The sequence below is a fragment of the Amblyomma americanum genome, chromosome 4 (genome assembly GCF_052857255.1).
Source record: "Amblyomma americanum isolate KBUSLIRL-KWMA chromosome 4, ASM5285725v1, whole genome shotgun sequence".
NCBI classification, from domain to species: domain Eukaryota; kingdom Metazoa; phylum Arthropoda; class Arachnida; order Ixodida; family Ixodidae; genus Amblyomma; species Amblyomma americanum.
In genome coordinates, this window is record NC_135500.1 from 114,100,079 (window position 1) to 114,118,104 (window position 18,026).

An 18,026-nucleotide genomic window follows, 5' to 3' on the forward strand; every position below is an offset into this window, starting at 1 on the left:
AAATGACGTCTACTAATCCCTGCTCTCTCTCCCGGCGCACTGCAGGCCAGTGTCTTCCAGCTCACAATTGTGATCTCCCTCTGTCAGAAGAGGTATGCTCAATTCTTTTTAACTGAGGAGCTACCAATGCATCTGATAGGCCACTGTACCACACCCCGGCCACATCTAGCCAAGGCCAAGATCAGAAACGCACGAGCCTCGTCATGCCTCACTGTTGCCTTCCTACAGCTGCGTCCTTAGCACTCAGAAGCCCTTTTCAGAAAACATATTTTCACGCCCAAGCTCAGCCCAGCCAAAACCAAACCAACCTGGTGGAATTAACCAAAGCAGGTGTAAACTCCATGGATGTAAACATTTTTATAGTGGTAACAGAACACAGGCGCAGATAAAATAAGCATGCAAACACATGTTTCAGGGTCGAATGCCCAAAATGAGCATACCTTTTGAAATCCAATGCTGGAAGGATTGCTCCACATTTCCCGGTCTCAAGCAGATGCGTGAACACCCACAAACTGCACCTTGATAACATCTACAGCAGCAGGACATGACCGCAGATGCGACATCAGCCAAAAGACGAACATTTTGACAGTGAGCTGTTGTGTAATGCAAGTGCCTTGTTAGTACCTTGAATGGTGCCCATGATGTCGCCAGCTGACATCAACTACATACTTATGTCTGAGTCCCCCTGGCACGCACAAGTGCTCGTGCCTGCGTTTCTGCATGAACATGAAAATGAATGGGTGTTGAACGTCACTGCCAGAGCCGAGATTCGCCATGCTCACTTTCATGCTTTGCTTCCGTCTGTGTGCCGACTCCAGGAACAGGAGGAGAAGTAATGTATCTGCCACAAGCACCACAGGTGCCCACTACTATCCCAGCTTTGCAGTCTGTCAAGAACCCTTGGCCGTGCTCCCTGCCGTCACCAGCACGCTGTGCAGCGAGCTTGGCCTAGAAACAGAATATATATAGACGTACAACCTTTGTCCAAAAAAGTTCAGAGATTGAGTTCATTAAAAGAAATGCGTTTAACATTAAAATCATTTGTGCATCACCCCTTCGAAATAGTCTCCCTTGCACTCTACACACAGCTTCCAACACTTCTTGAGGTCTTGGAAACAGTTGGAAAACACCTCTTTTGGCAGGGCTGTCAGCTCTTTTGCCGTGGCATTTGAGTGGCCTCCACGCTCCCCATCCAGTGACCTTTTAGCGCTCTCTTCACACGAGGAAACAGGAAAAAATCGCATGGGGAGAGGTCGGGCGAGTATGGCGGATGGGGAAGTACAGTAATGCTCTGCTTGGCGAGAAATTCTGTCACGCTGAGAGCAGTGAGCTGCCTAGCGCTATCTTGAAGAAAGCTCCATTGTCCAGATGCCAATAAGTCAGGGCGACGGCGTCTCAGTGCATCACGCATCTGTTGCAGCACGCAGATATAAAACTCCTGGTTCACCGCCTGCCCTTGTGGGACGAAATCTTGATGTATGGCACCTCTAGGATCGAAAAATATTATCAGCATCGTCTTTGTTTGATGATGGCATTGAAAACACCATGTTTCGTCTTTAGCAATGAACCTGTCGACGAATGCAGCATCCTTCTCTGCTTCGGAGAGGAAAATCAGCGCTCAGCGATGCCCGCGTGTCGTTCTGGTCCTGTGTGAGGGAGTGCGGCACAAGTCTGGCATTCAGCTCTCGTTTCCCCAAGTTCTCACGCAAAATTTGGTGGCATGTTGTCTTACTAATGTCGAGAACATCTGATAGCATGCGGACTGTAATGGTGGGGTCTTGCTGTACTATTTCCCTGATCAGAGCTACGTTGTTTTCATTCCGTGAGGTTGAAGGGCGTCCCTGCCTAGTGTCGTCTTCCACCGACGTTGTCCCCGAAACGAACCTCCTGTGCCACTCGAAAACTCGCGCCCGCGATAATGTTTCGTTGCCGTAAGCGTCACGAAGGAGCTCATACGTCTGTGTGGCTGTCTTGCCAAGCTTCACACAGGATTTTATGTCAGCACGCTGTTCGAGGCGGACGTAAATAGAGCCACACTCATTCACAGTAGAATGCGCAAAACGAGTCGTAGCAACGTATTTTTCTACATCTAGTGCCATCTAGCTGCTGCCACAACCATTAACGTAAATAGCTCAGGTTAGCCCGAAAAGATGGCGCTGCCCATACGTACCAACATTTGTTTTGGGGAATTATTTCTAGAGAAAAAATAAATCAGTCTCAAAACTTTACGAACAAAGGTTGTAGATAATTTGTGGGGTTTGAATGGGGGAGATAAGTACGTTCTCCCCACTCAATCGCGGCTGACACGGTTCAAAGCCGCCCGAACCCCACCCCGTGGTCGCGTACGCTACCGAGCGCACGCCAACCACGGTGGGCCTTGCTCTGAGGGAACAAAGGAACGACACATTGGCTGACACAAACAGGCATTTATTGCTACAGCAACAATAACGCCAGCTAGCAACAAGGTACGCTAATGAATCGAGGTCGTCCGACTCACCAGCAAGGTTCCGAGCGAATGTTCGCCCGCGCTAGGGCAAGGGATATAAACTCCGCAGGCCGGACGGGACGAGTACGGGAGCCTGTCTCCCCGTCGCTTCTTCGCCCCGCCGGCGAAGAGCGGAGCCGCCAGCGACGCGTCCGGTTGCGCCTACTAGAGTCACTAAATAAAGACAAGTCTTTATTCAGTGACTCTAGCGCCGACGATCCCCGCCGAAGAGCCCCCATCTCCCGCGGGCGGGCTTCAGCAGTCTCCCGCGCAGCGACGCTGGTGCCCTTCTTGCCAGTTAATCCATCTCCCGCGGGTGGGCTTCAGCAGTCTCCCGCGCGGGGACCAGTTTTTTTCACGGAGTTAGCCGATGGGCGGAGCTTGACGTCGTCCGACGTCACAAGACAAAAATCTAAATTATGTTGTCGCGCTTGCCGCGACCTACCGCGGCCGGAGAACGACCGGCCAGATGTGAGATGAGCCGAGTCACCGAGTTGCGGAAACTAGCCACAGCTAGCTGAGCCATGCCGAGAGGCCAGGCAGGGTATCCGTCTGAGCGCGCTGTCTGGCGCTGTTCAGCCTTAGTAATAAAAATTAAGGGGTGCACATGAGTCTCCTTACGTGCAGAAATTCGAAAGCCCCAGCACATATCTCGAAGATGTGTTGCCAAGAGAACTTGCATTAACTAGGCGCGCCTTTAGTCGGCTTCAAACGTCGAAATACATGATGAAACAGTAAGTGATATGACAGCATTTAGTTGCAGAACTCTTTCAGGTTGCGGGACTTGCATTACTGTGCTCCGGGCACTTGCGACGGGCTGTAGACAATTCACTTGTGCAGGCACTCCTTTCAGCTAGTTCCTGGCTGCCAGGAACACCAAAACATTATCAGAAGGAAGAAAGCTTAGTAAACCACGGTTCAAGACAAGACAAAAGGATGTCAAAAAGTGTTCACAGTCATGTAACTACAAAGCAGCAAGTTCAGTGCCTATACAGCTATATTAAATGTAATATGTGCTTGTTCCTTTTGCTGTTTCCCCGAGAAAACACCCGTCGATAAAAACCAGTGAATCTGGCTGTAAATGGATTTGACTGAACGACTTTCACGTGAGGCAGCCCGAGAGCAATAGTTAAAAATAAAGTTTGTATGCCATTCCTTATGAGCCAAAACTCGGCTATACATGCTGCATACACAGAGTAATTGAAGAGGTACTGATATGAGGTTTACACGAGTTCAGTGCCTGTTTGCTGTCTTCAGATCCCTTTACATAGAGTACATTGGACCTGATCCATTGTCAACAAATAAGATTGGAGTTGTGAACGCAGGACCTCTTCTTCCCTGGAGATTTGTCTGAAGACTGCCGAGAATGAATGCCAGTGCACTGAAATCTGCTTTAGCTTTCTTCTCTCCGATAACTGAACAAGCATTCCACTGCATTTCATGACTCATCGGGGAAGCTATACAAACCTGCATTTATTTTATTCTATTTTTTATTTTATTCAGCACTGCCGGCAACCTTTTGGCAGCTAAGACAGGAGCAATTACATAGCATTTCAAGTTATATTTTTTACAAATCATTGTCATACTATAACAAGAAAAATACAAAAACAACAAAATTATACAGCGAAAAATCAACATTAGCAAATTTTGGCACTTCTGAAATAACAAGGAATGCAAAGCAATCACAAGTAAAGAACAACGGCTGCTAAAATAGATTCGGACATTGACAGGCACCTTATTTGGCAACCCGTTCCACTTGCAATAGTCCTTGGGGGGGAAAAAGGAACTGGTGTCCGCATTGGTCCGGTATTGAGGTACCAAAATCGCCTTGTGTTTCATCTGGGTTGGTCATGACGTGTTAAACTGCATGTATGTCTGGAAATCTAGTTTTATCTGGTTGTAAACGATGTTGAATATCATTTTTAGGCATTGCAACTTTCACCATGATTCGAGTGTGCAAAGACCGGACGGTTTTTAAACATCTGATACGGAGACCTGCCCAGGTATATTCAAAGCATGCTGTGCAAGGTGTGAATGATATTTTTTTACTGTGTTACCACGGTGACAGCCTGGGAAGACTGCAGGGAGTGGCAGAAAAAGGCCATTGTGGGGAATTATCCAAGTAGCAGGTTAGAGTGTGTGATGAATTGAGAAGCACCCTCTGTGCTTCATTAAATGTGTCCATGACACTGCTATATGAATTAGAGGAGCAGCAACCCAAAGTCTGAAGAAGTACATTAATGCACCCACCAACTAACCCTGGACGCTTCCAGCAAAGATGAGCGTGACAACTCAGCCGCAGGCATGTGGCGTCGTCGCTGTACAAGCTTACATGGCATGATAAGGGGAGCACGTGAACAGAGGAAAAGTTGAATTGGTACAGCTGCCACTTCCTGACACACAGTGTGACTAAATAACAATGAAGCCTGAATCGCGTTAGCAGGTGGCTATGCACTACAGCCTTGCCGAGAGGTCCAGGTGCAGTGCTAGAATGGTCTCGTTTAGTAGGAGAGGCCCACAAGCCGAGGTGGACAGATGCAGTAGACTGACTTCTTGACGCAGCAAGGCTCAAGCAGGGAGTAAGCCTTAATAGAGATGCAGGCAAAGCTTTCAAGCTTCCTGTAGTTCTATTGCAGAACACTCTGGTGGTTCACCAAAACTGAGGGCATAGTCAAGATGATAGGATTATTACCATGTCAAAAATTGTCCCATTTGTTGACTCTTAAGCATAAGAAGGTTCAGCCTTGAGGGAGAAAGTATCTCATGATGGTGGTTAAACTGGGCCAAGAATGAATAAGAAATCTTGAATTGCATCCTCCTATCCTCCATCTTCACTATATGAATAATGTGTTCTCCTAATAAGCCACACACCTAAGAAATGCGGTACAGCTGGTCCCATAGCAACCACTTTTACTGGTAAATACCTACTGTAGTGGCTCAGGCACTCCACTGTTCAGCATGGCATTGCAGATTGAATCCCAGTTGAGGTGACAACATTTCAGCCAGGACAAGATGCGACGATTCTTCTATTTTGTGCAATGCCAGCGCATTCTAGACCCTCTGGTCATGAAAATTTATCCTGAGCCCTGTACTATGGCATCTGTCATGGCCAGGTGCTTTAAGCTCCAGATATCATTGCTCCTTGTTTGTGAAATTTTCCTCTTGCATCATGGTGCCCCACTGAGTGATTCCTTACTCTAAGGGGTTAACATTAACTCTTTCCCTACCATGGGTAAAATGACCCTTTTTAGGGGGTCTCAGCAGTTGTTTTTTTTTGCAAAACCTATGGGACCTAAAATTCTGCACAATACACTAAAAGAAAGGTGAATGAATGCTCTTCTTAGGCACATAATTTTTAACAACGAGTTCTCTGTTGCAACACAAAATTTATTTTGCCAAACATGAAAATTTTGAAAAAAATTCACCAAAACTCGTAAAGATACACTTGTACCGGAAAGAAAAAAAATGCTAAAATTTTTTCAAAATATACAAATTAGTTGCCATTATATTGGCAACCATCAGTAAAAAAATTGAAGTTCTAAGTGAAAAATTATTCTAGTTAGAAAAGAATAACTCGAAGCCCTACAGTTGGGCGTGCCATGCGGCAAAGCAGTTCCTGGTCGTAAAGCACAAAGGAACGTTGCAAGTTTTGCAGAACACTCTTGTTTTCTGCTGGATTTTGGTCTCGTTGTAGCATTTCTTGCAGTTTCTGTACGTTTCCATTTTTTCTGGCTGGTGCTGAATGCCTTGAGCTAGTGGTGGAGCCCGAACTCTTGGTACATCTTCAAGTTCGAGGAGTTGCTTCACTAGTTCTATTCTGAATGCTAGCTGATCATACCGGGCGATTCTGGCAAGCTCTGCAACCTCGGGATGCATCCGCCTTTGTTCTTGAAAAATTATAAAACTATTTACACAAGCAATGTCAATGCAGTGAAAAAATAAAGTCTTCCACCACCGCACGCACTTTTGAAGAACATTATAGGATGCAATCAACTGGTCGGATTTATCAACACCGAGCATGCACGCGTTGTAGGCGTCAATAAGCTGTGGTTTCTTTATTGAAATCTGCTGCCATTTGCAGTCTTTTTTTTCCCTTCTTTTGGCGAGGACATGTTCGTTTGCTGTGTGCGCAGTTGACATCATGTGGACGACGCGTCGATCTTTCCACTGAAGGTAGAGAACGTCTTTGTCCCGGAGCCAGCGCACATCACCTCGCTTCGCCTTTTTTTCCCAGCTCGTTTCTTTTAGTTCCTTTGGAAATCCGTGGCGGTCTTTCCAGGTTGTGCCACAAGCCAATGTCCTCCTTTCAAGCAAGCTCCGAAATAGTTTGGTTGATGTGTAGAAATTATCCATACATACACAATAGCCCTGGTCCAAATAGTGATTGCACAGGCGGGTTACAACATCATACGCTAAGCCATGGGCACTTGGCTTTTCTCGCTTGCCTGTGTAAACTATGAACTGTATGGTGTATCCCGTTCGTGGGTCTGCGAGAACCCACAATTTGTAGCCCCACTTGACTACCTTGTCTCGAATGTACTGCCGAAATCCGGAGCGGCCTTTCGACTTTACCATCCTTTCATCAACAGAAAGTTCGCGGTGCGGTTGGAAAAAACTGGCCGAACGTTCATTGACGTGCTGCAGCAGCCACGAAACTCGGTCTAATTTTGATGTAATTTCTAAATCAGGGTCGGACACGTGCAGCATTCCTAAGAGAGCACAGAAACGCTTTCGGGGCATGACCTGTGGTGGAACCATTCCAGAAAACATTCTTGTTGTGTTCCAATAAAGATGGAGCCGCGGTAATTCAACAATCCCCATGTACAGGAGAAGACCGATGAACGTTGTCATCTCAGCTGGCGTGACCTCTTTCCACGACCCATCCGCTTCACTGTAGGTTGGCTTCTCTAGTATCATCAACCAGGCGTATTTGTTTGTGTTTTCACATATCTTTGCAATGACTTCCGTGGTAAAAAACAGGCGGAAAACATCAATAGCCCGGAGCAGTTGACGAGGGCCGCTGCGGAGCGTCAATCCAAAGTGTATACCTGGTTCTCTTCTTGGGCAGAATGTCACTCTCTGCTGCGCAGGAGGCAAAGAATCTTGCCCAAATGACGTGGACACCCTGAGAATTAGATAAATTGCATACACAACAGAAATAAAACATCCGGAGAAAATGCAGAGACACGCAAAACGGGCCACACAAAGAAAACCGAAACTAACCGGAGCGAAGGTGCCGATGTTCCAGGTCGGTTTGCATCGTCGTCGCTGTCGGAACTAAATTCTGACGAAAATGCAGCATCTTCAGACTCACTGCTACTTGTGTCATCGATAACATCAACCTCAGACAAAGCAGAGTTGCGAGACTTGCGGCGTTTTGGACCGCGCGACGTGCTTGCGGGGGCATCCATTCTCGCTTCCGACAGCAGATGCTGCCCCGTTTTCGAAGCTTGTCAAAAAATAGCCACCTCGTGGTAAAAAAAGAAAGCTCATTGAAAACGAAACTCTAGTCGTTAAACTACAAGACAGATGGCGCAGCGTGCCCGTAAACAATGCGGAGCAGTCCGAAATCAGCGCGTGCATTCATCGTTAGCGGGCTAACGATGCTCTATGGGCGCGGTAGGGAAAGAGTTAATGGTCTTGCGCAGCTCATCTGCCTGTTTCCCAACACGGCCTCTAGTGCGCCAGTGCTCCTTGTTCGTCCTTTCTGTTTGCAAAATCTTAGGTGCTGCTCGTACAGCATCCTTCTGTGAAGCGTGGGATGCTTGGCCTGAACAGCCTTTTGTTGGGGAGTTTCTGATGAACAGACCGCTGGTAGACGGAACTGATTGTGCAAGAAGAGAATAGGCTTCCTCCAGTTTTTCTGCTGCTCTGTCTAGAGCTGAAGAATCGCTGCAGTAAAAAAGGAGACTGCCACACTTCTCCATTATGCTTCGAAAGTTGTTTCGCTTCATCTTCAGCTGATTCGAAGAACATAGAGGTATGCTGAGAGCTGTCACTTCATGCGAACTTGCTCCTCCTCCATGCCCTTCCTGGCTGTCTGGTTCGTTTTCTTGGTCATCAGCAGTAGCACAGGCTGTCACAGCAACATGAGGCCGATTCAGGTAGCTTTCAGGAAGGTCAGAAAATGAACTCTCGGTCAGCCTGAACACTGCACAAAAGTGCTTGCACGGAAACTTTGTTGCGTGCAGTTCGGCCCTGCAAAATCCACCGTGTGCCAGCTGGATGACGACTGCGACTGTACGAGGTACTGCCCTACCGCAGATTTTCTCTTGATGTCTTCATGCGTGTACTCGCATGCAGTGAACATCCTCTGCATTACATGCTTAATAAAAGCTGGTGGCCGGTTGTGCTAATATTCTGGGATGTTGTTTTTGTATGTCCGGTACGATGATGACAGGCTCATTACCTTCCTTTGGTGCTGATGTTGTCTGTAAGGCAGAAATTGCTTGACAAGTGTAGAGATCAGCATTGCCAAAGACTTTCTGCCATGGCTGTTTTTGATGTAATACTGCTTCAAGATTTTGTTTTGTGCTTCAGTGCCATTATTTGTCGTCAGCACTACATCATAGCCTAACCTATATGCACGCACCCACATTTCTTTCACTCTCAGCCAATGTGTGTCAATGTAGCATCTGAATTTTTCATTTTCCCAATGCCGAGATGCTTTGAGATCATTAATACATTGATTCATTTCTTCCTCAGAGGTTGCATTGGCTATTCTTCGCAGCAGAAAGAGGACATCTTCTTTTGCAACAGTGCAATTCTCGGACCTGTTTAGTCACCTTCCCCATGCCTGCTCTCTATGAAAATCACAAATTGTGATTTGGCTTTGGGGGAAGCTGCTCTGAAGGGCATTGATTTCTACCTGACTGTAGTCAATCATCCAATACTGCGGATTGAAGTCGGGGCACCACTGCCTGAACACTTCAAGGGCCTCTGCGACGCAGGCACTCGTTTCAAATTGCGTTATGAAAACACCGGCACACATGTAGCCTTGTGCTGTCTTCACGACAATGAAGAAAAGTGGCAGAGCATAGTCTGTCGTTTTGTTCGTTGCATCCAGGCATGAAACTGATTGTCCATATTTTATGAGCATTTCATTCATAAATTTTGACTGGTAACAAAACAGTAGCATTTCCTCGCATTCCTGCTCCATTTGCTCCAAAACGTCATCACTTGGAAGGCTATTGATTTGTTCAGTTTTCTTCTGATACTGTCTGTAAAAGAATTTGCTATCAGGCTCCTCTCTCTGATATTTATCAATTAACTGCTTAGCATTTTCTTGATCAAAAGAGCTAAACCTATCTCTGCGAAGAGCAGCCTGTATGTGGTTGTGTATGTCTTCTTGTGTTGGGAAGAATGCTCTGCAGCTTCTTGATGGCTTGTTTTTCCCTCCAAACAGAACGTCTTGTACGTAATAGTCAAGACACTTTTTCACTTCCTGTACCGATGTCACGCCCTCACAAACAAGGTCCTGAATTCGTGCCGACACAGCTTTGTTTACAGTCTGGCTGAAGCCTGCCATTTCACCAAATTGGTGAGCATGGTGGAAACTCATGGGCGAGATTGCCACATAGATGCGCTGTTTGGTTCTGCAGTTTACATGGGCCTTTTGCTCCTCAAGTTCTCTTATTTTTGCCGCCTTCATTTGCAGAGATTTTCCTATCCCTGTGTGTTGAGGGATGTCAACCTGAAATGCAAGCAGAACAATGAACACATAAAAATCTGATCACAATGAGAGTTCAACACAATAAAAGAAGCTCACTCTTTTATGTGGAAAAGATCCTTTCTGACAAATTAAACAGCAAAATAATTAATTTATCAGGGGCCAAGTGAAGGAAATGTGGTTTAGCATGAATTTTCTAAATGCCTTTGTTCATGCCTCCAATGACGTTAACTAGGCTTGCTTTTTCCACATAGCAATTCTTGTTAATCGATTAGGATGAAGTCGAGGTTACAAGAAGGTTTTATTATTACAAGTAAAAGAAACTGATTTAATTTGTTTTCCTGTTCAACAGGATCCCTAAACTTAGCAAACAAATGATTATTCCAAAAGGCCTGGCAAGTATAAAGATGAGAATGTGCAAATTGTGTGTTGCAGTGAAAGCAGAGCATAAACTTGATTTTTTGGTATTAATCAACTTACGGTACAATCTGGTGCACGATCATACTATGTGGATACATAAATGGTCATGATAAAATATGCATATTCAATGACTAAGCTTTATGCTTTAATGTAGGAAGTATTATAAATTAAAATCTAAGGCAAAGCACATAGCTGAACTTTTAAACACATAAAAAGAAAAGGCTAAGGCCTGACACCTGGTGCAATATCCAGCGAGAGCTACTGCTTCTTCCGCATCTAATTATTATAACTGGTGCTTCAGTGAGGTGCTATGAGGAGCTTCACATAAACAGCTCTTGCTGTAAAAGAGAAGCGTAAAACCATAGGCCATAGTTTCAGCAAAAACGAGCTGTACACTGAAATTTTGAAAAGTCTATTTGTCAAAGTATTGGTCTGAAATGTGTCTGAAAATGCTGTGCAGTATGTTCTGTGTACCTAATTATAAATTTATTCTTCTTGTTTTTCCAACTCGGAGATAAGACTTGTGCTTCACTGCATTGTTCAATAAAATGCGTGAACAGTGGCTAACCTTGAATTCTGGGTACATGCTGATCCACTTTAGATGCATGCTTGCAGTGCACCCCTTCTTCTTGGTTCCTTGCAGCTTGATCTTTTTTTTTGCAAAAGACTTCGCTGGACCAGTCAGTTGGATCTTGTGCCTAAAAGCATAGCCACACATGAAAATTACCACTGTCTGTGCACGTTATTGCAATGAAATCAGTACCTTACTGCAGATTTTATGTAGTTCATATGCACAGGGTCTGCCATGTTTAGCTAGAGGATGTTAAAAATTTTCTGCCTCCAAAACACTGCCCTATTTGTAACCAGAAAGTAGCAAAACGTTATGGTCTGTTTTGCTTAAGAAATGCTTTAATATAGACAGCTGCCTGCGCTGCCCTATATAATTCAGAAACTGTTGTTAACTGACTCCCGTTTGTAGGCAAACAAGGAAATTAGACGGGCAGCGTCAGCTGCTGACATCATTCGTAGAACTCGCCCATCTTTCGGGTTGGTGCTCTTTGCCCAGGCTGCCCTTCGACCCTGGATGGTCCTCCATACAATCTCCAATGGCTTCATAACGCGACTATGCATATAAGATGAATTACTGTCGAAACATAGGATTCAGCCCATGAATGCAGGACTTGTGCTGAAGCTAAACTTTAATCACTAAACCGAGACTCATTTTTATAAATACTTAATATAATCATTTGCTTAACGAAAACATATGCCAAATGTGTCACCAGCCTGTACACAATTAAATAAAAAATAACTGCACCAATGATTGTTATTGTCATTATTACTCTACAATATTGTTTGGATCACAAGGTGCTTACAGTGCTAGTGCTTTCACATTTGTCCTTATGGTGATCAATTCCAAGCACACAGTCCTTGTCCACTTGTCGGACGACTTGAAACGGCATGTCCAGAGAAACAGGCACTGTACCCCGGTTTGAAGAGAACATCAGTTGAGCTGGGTAAAGGGAAAAAGTACACTCTGAGAGACACCAGTTAGACTTAGGGGCACTAGGGGTCCGTTTGGGCGCGACACGTTGCAGGAGGAAGATGAGGCGTAGGCAAACTTCTCGGCAGAAATGTACAGCTTGGTTTATCTATTAAACCATTTACATATTTTACACATCGACCAGTGTGGTCGCTGCCATCAAGAACGATCAGGAGCGTCAGGCCAAAGCTCGCCCCTACGAAACTGTCCTGCCTGACCGACTTGACTCGTGCTACACATAGGGGCTCCTCGTTCTTCGGAACGTGGCCAGCGCAAAGTTTGGCCCTCTCCGTACTCTCACGACTCCGACTCTCCACCAAGAGCCCCTGCCCAAGTCACCCCCTTTTGGTGCCAAAACGCCTCTTTAAATTCGTTTCCCCAGCATCCTGGGGACCATTTTAGCGACCAATCAGGAATGAGCTTCTTAAAGCCAATCGGAGCATTTTCTCTTAAATTGAAGGGACCAATGACACACCGGTGCCCACGAGCTTGTTTGCTCGCGAGGACCGCGAGCATTCCAAGAAGTCGATCGAACTTTTCCACAAACTCCAAAAGCAACATCAACATGACAACAAAATACACACAAGCGCAACTTCCACCAGCCGGTGCTCTAAAAACAGATACAGGGTGGCATCTGAGCCCCGCTGGCCAGAAGCAGAGCAAACACAGCTCATTAACCGACATCCAGCTGCACGACCGTCGCACGTGCACCCAGAGGATAGCCCGCCAGTAGCCTTCCAAGAGAGCTTCATTCTTCAAGCTACGTCCTCAAAGCTTTCTTTGACACTGCGCTCGAAAAGCCATAAAACGGACCTAAACAATGCGCCGGGGTGCAAGACACGCAGGCACTGCGCAGGCATGGAGCGGGTCCCATTCAGACACCCCTCGCTGCCGTTACTGCTTTTATTTTTTAGCTCGGCAGCCCTCTGCCAGCAGCATTTGCTCTGTTTTAGAACGGCCGGGCGACCGTCGCCGGACTGTGGGCCACGCGGCGAGCTGCTTAAAAAAAAAAAAATCTGCATACAAGGACCAAGTCAGCGGCGCCCGGGGCGAAATGTGGATAACCCATTGCCCCACGGCCCGCAAACCCAACTACATCTACCCAAGAATCTATCTAGCACATAAAACAGGCTAATCACACCAGCTTGACACTTGCAAAAAAAACAAACAAACCAGTGTTCCGAATCTTGCAAATTTTAGCTTCCAAAGATCTTTCTCTGAATTAAGTGACTTGCGGTTTTAGGCAGTTTTGTTACTCAGAGTGAATTGTGCTATGCAACATGACGAAAAAGGTTTTACAACTATAAATTAAGACTTCTAACTTTCTGGTGAGAAGTTTTAAGCGTGGATCAACTTGTTTGGATGGTTTGTGCTATATACATATCCTGCTATTATATACGAGAACGATCTCTACCCCCCCCCCCTTTCTTCACCCCCAGAAAAAAAAAAAAGCAAGAGTGGTTCAGATCTTGTGTATCATTGAAATCCCATTTGCAAGCTGTAAATATTTTGCTGCGTTAATTACTATAACAAGACCGTGACAATAAGATGGCTGATCGAACACACAGCGAGTATAATATTCGGCCAGTTAACGAAGGCGACTCAGGCTATGAGAGGGACATCGTAGCGAAGGGCTCCGGAAATTTCGACCACCTGGGGTTCTTTAACGTGCACCGAGATCGTAAGGCAAACGTGCTTCTAGAATTGCGCCTCCATCGAAATTAGATCGCCGCATCAGGATCGAACCCGCGTCTTTCGGGTCAGCAGCCGAGCCTCATAACCATTAGGCCACCGTGGTGGCTGCATTATACTATATATAAAATGCGTACATATATGTACTCGTGAACATCGCTAGTTCGTCACGTTACATTAGTACAGCATATATACTTCATACTTCAAGAGTACTCACATGCCCCACACTTGTGATTCCTTGACGACGTCGTAGAAAACTGGACATGAACGGCTGCTAACTTCTTCTCGAACGCTTGCAGCTCTTCATCGGACTGCAAATAGCCAGTCCACTTGTCACCAGTTTTCTTGAGATCTAGGAGGCATTCCTTCATAATCACGTCTTGTGGGTCGTCCGCCGAATCAGGGTCCATCATCTCAAACTTTTACTCAACTCGAAGAGCCGCGCAGGACACTCTGTGAGCGCGTTTAAAGTTCCGTTTTCAACGCGCGAGAAGCCGCGCAGGACCCACTGTGAGTGCATTTCAAAGTTCCGTTTTCAACGCGCGCAACACAGGCGCAAGCGCAGAAACAGCCTTTTTATTTATTTTTTTAACAAATAACCACGTGACCACAACCGCTGGCACGCAGAGGCGCACACCGCGCGCACAATTCGTTTTCTTTTCCTTCTTTTTTTTTTATCGCGGAGTGCACACCTGACTTTTTGAGGTGACGTCAAGCTCCGCCCATCGGCTAACTCCGTGAAAAAAAACGGGTCCCCTCCCGCGCAGCGACGCTGGTGCCCTCTCTTGCCAGTTAATGTAACTGACAAGGGAACGCGTTCATCCTCGGGGTGAGACTGCTGCTGCACGGTGCCTCGCGGGAAAACAAACTCACGGGGCTGCAGGGCAGGTCCCCACAAATTATATGTTGCCAACATAAGCAAGCCTTTAAAAAAATATATCATGCGCCACTTTTTTTATTATCGCAATGTGCACCACAAGCATTTTGTGACCGTCTTTTGATGTTACTGTGATGCCATTGCCTGATACGAGCCCGATGTTACCCTGATGCTTTTGTACATGTAGGGGCCAAGGACTCGTCAAGCACTTGAGGCTTCCTTCCTTGGCCGTTTTCATCATTGCAATGAACAATCTCTAGTATAATTATTTCTTTCTGTGAGAATTCTGCATCATGTTATGTACGATTTCGTTTCATGTAAAGGAGATGGTTCATTAAGGCAAGCAGGCGTGTTTTCATAATATAAGTGGGTACTTATTAATTAGGGACATTTTATCCAATGGCTCGAAAAAGTTCCTTAAAACAAAGCACAACACTTCCCATTTCTATACCTTAGTCGATGTTCCCAAAATGTTAGACATATGCCACGAAAGCCGGTGTTACAGACAATGAAGTGCCAAGGAAAAGATCGGAAGAGCATTGGGGCAATCTGACGCGAGTGACAATCGTAAGCAGTGGTGATTCTGCCTGAATGCTTTGCGTGGCGAAGTTCGCGACACTTCCTCTGCTCTGGTTCTGCTCGCCGGTAAGCTTCGTTCGTTCGCTGCGTCCGCTTCTCGCTTACGTCGCTTCAGTTCTTCGCTGACGGTGTGACGCTGAAACCATCGCGCTTGCAGTCTGCGACGCTAGCAAGGGTGTGACATTCCCGTAGAGCCAATGGGGACGATTTTGAAATGCGACGGTGGCGGTGCCTGGGAGTTGGCGGTAAAAACATAAATTGCTCAAAACTTTGCTCGCTATGCTTGCGCCGGTCGCTGTCGTCTGCTGCCACTGCGCTGCAGCGTTGCCCGCGGCGGCACTGGCGGCGCAGACGCGTTGTGTCATTGACTCCAGCCGCGTTTGCTGCCAGATACCAGGATCGCTGCAATCGTTCCGACCGTGGCGACACTTACGGCGCGGACGCGCAACTTGCAACATGCCACAGCACTGACGCTAGTCTGGTGCGTCTGCATCTCGTTGACGCTGCAGACGAACGCGTTGTCGTTCCGCTAGCCGCGCTCGCTTTGCTGCATCATCTGGTGCTGGCCCTTCGATCCGCTGAGCGTACTACGCTGTCGTTGCCTTGGCTGCTCGGCCCTACGAGCACGCCGAACCGCCTCTCGGTCCTCGCTGGATCCTGGGGCTCGGCCCGCGGTGCAGGTATATATACGCGAGAAGTAAACAGCGCCTGACGAAACGCGCGCCGCACGGGGGCACAGCCACACAGCTCACGGCAGCGGAGGGAACATCGGCAATCCCCGCAAGCAAGAGGCGATCGGCAGAGTGGTCATCGCCGCGCCATCACCTCCTCGACGCGACGCAACGCTTCTCGATTGACGTTATCGCCTACACGAGCGCCGCCAGAGCGCCAGACCGGTGCGGGTTGTATGTATCTGCATTTGTACTAGGCCAATACAGAAACCGATACACCTTATTGATCGATGCATCTTATAGGCTATGGTACTGGCTGTGTCGGTCTATCTATGGGCTGTATTCATAAAGTATGACCAATACAGAATCCAGTACACCTTATCGACTGATACATATTTTCCGCATAGACCAATACCTATTTGTTCATGGAACTGATGGCCTGATATGCACTCACTAACCAATGGGTCACAAGACCAGTCGATTGGTGGTTCTAGTTGTTTTTCATTGCTTCCAACTCGAGCTCTGATCTCGAAATCAACGCATGCCGATCGTATGGCGCTTATGAGGCATTGCAGTAACGCAAAATTATTTGCCACGTTAAGGGTAAAGTACGCTGAGGCATACAGAATAAAAAAAAAAACAATTGGCAGTGGCTTAGCTCGGCTATGCCAAGATATACGTAGCGAAAGCTAAGCATAGCTTGGTTAGCCGTAGTTAATCTTGATTGCAATCTTCCAGGTTGGTCTGGTTGTCTAGCTATGTGGTTGCATTAAAGACGACATATAACGTACCCGTCTCGCGGCGGCATATTCACGGCATTTAGCCAGTCGTACGGCGCGCTGTTCCGGTGTTTCCTCGGCGATTCGTTTCCTCCTCGTCTCGTTCCGGCGTCGATCATAGGCCGCCCAGGCCTCCATCTGCTCAGCAGAAATGTCGCCGTCCATACTGCCGCCTCGACTCGCGGGGCACGCGCGCACTCCTTTTCAATCATTTTTCAATCCTCCGACATGCTATCATCAGGCAAGCGACATTGCGAAGCCAGCGGAGGCGAGCGCAACGACGCCGGAAGCGGCGCGCGGTGTGCAGTCATGCCAGAGGGCGCGGCAAGTGTCCATCCATCCATCCGTACTAGAAGAGGGCAGTGGGCTGGATGGATGGATACAGTTGAACCCTTTAAATCGGGCGGTGGCTCAAGCCACCTAGCCATGACTTAAGAAATTTTACACTTGTCTTGATTTTAGCCACCAAACAGATAACCTTCGCCTGGTTACTTCTAACCTCTTAAAATCCACTTTCCCTTCACTATCCCTAAACCCCAATGACTTCGGTAAATCAGCCCCGCTGGTTTCCACTGTCGGGTGAAGTAAGCCTTTTACAGAAGTGTATCAAGTGTTCAGCCGTTTCCTCCTCCTCTCCGCACGAAATGCACAAAGTGTCTATCTCTTGGTACCTGACTCTATCCGCAAAACTCCAGTCCTGGCCTCAAACAACAAAGAACTTCATCTACAATTATCATACATATTTTCTTTGACAATTTCCTGCTTAAAAATCCTGTATGTTCCCAGTGCTGATTTCGTAAGCATCCCTGTTTTCCACAGAGCTCTCTCTGTTTCTTTACCCTTTTTCTTAACCCATAATTGCTGATTTTCCCCCCTACTGCTGTCCAGATATTTGCTTGTCAATTTTCTAGTTCAATTTCTCCATTTCATGTCAACATTCCTTATGTACAGGTGTCTGAAAACTTTCTTAGCCCACTGCTTTTCCCCCGTTTTTGTCAATCGCTCCTCAAATGCTATCTTACTGCTAGCATCTCTGCTGTCAAACTATGCCCATCCCATATCACCCTGTACCCCCTGATTTGGTGTATTGCCACGTTCTCCCAAAGCTAGCCTCCCTACGCCACGTTGTTTAATTTATACTATAACCTTGCTTGAACATCTGGTCTCATACACAGTACCACATAACCGAAAGTCAGGCTAGAAACCATCACCGCTTTCCAGATCCCTCTTACCACTTCATATCTGTTGTAATTCCACGGTGCCCTATTTTTCATGACAGCTGCATTCCTACTAGCTTTATTCATTACATATTTT

General features: G+C 46.7%; 2 protein-coding genes and 1 long non-coding RNA gene across 5 annotated transcripts in view; 1 reads left to right on the plus strand and 2 right to left on the minus strand.

Annotated features, from left to right (window-relative positions):
* LOC144128235 (uncharacterized) overlaps positions 1–10,136 on the minus strand; it is a 25,282-nt gene extending 15,146 nt beyond the window's left edge. For 2 of the 3 annotated variants that reach the window (XM_077661486.1, XM_077661487.1), the window contains exons 1-4: positions 2,498–10,136; positions 783–948; positions 625–716; positions 441–529 (exon numbers count right to left, since the gene is read on the minus strand). In XM_077661486.1, coding sequence (XP_077517612.1) covers positions 9,267–10,136 — 870 coding nt within the window. In that variant the 3' untranslated portion in view covers positions 441–529; positions 625–716; positions 783–948; positions 2,498–9,266. The remainder of the gene's footprint in view (positions 1–440; positions 530–624; positions 717–782; positions 949–2,497) is intronic. The other variant, XM_077661488.1, reaches the window with a different exon arrangement.
* The window catches only part of LOC144128241 (uncharacterized), a 165,044-nt gene that overhangs the window by 63,464 nt on the left and 83,554 nt on the right, over positions 1–18,026 (plus strand). The gene's annotated exons all lie outside the window — the stretch shown is intronic.
* Positions 10,041–17,009, minus strand: LOC144128236 (uncharacterized). The gene is made up of 5 exons (XM_077661489.1): positions 16,725–17,009; positions 14,024–14,117; positions 11,948–12,084; positions 11,143–11,272; positions 10,041–10,178 (listed from the first exon to the last, which is right to left on the minus strand). The coding sequence occupies exons 1-5, from the start codon at positions 16,875–16,877 to the stop codon at positions 10,174–10,176; spliced, it is 519 nt and encodes a 172-aa protein (XP_077517615.1). The 5' UTR covers positions 16,878–17,009; the 3' UTR covers positions 10,041–10,173.

Excerpts from the sequence above, each read along its gene's own strand:
- LOC144128236 (XM_077661489.1), bottom strand. The coding sequence starts at position 16,877 with ATGGACGGCGACATTTCTGCTGAGCAGATGGAGGCCTGGGCGGCCTAT. Across the intron at positions 14,118-16,724 it reads AATATGCCGCCGCGAGACGG|TCCGATGAAGAGCTGCAAGC; the intron begins GTACGTTATATG and ends GGCTATTTGCAG. Across the intron at positions 12,085-14,023 it reads GAATCACAAGTGTGGGGCAT|CTCAACTGATGTTCTCTTCA; the intron begins GTGAGTACTCTT and ends CCCTTTACCCAG.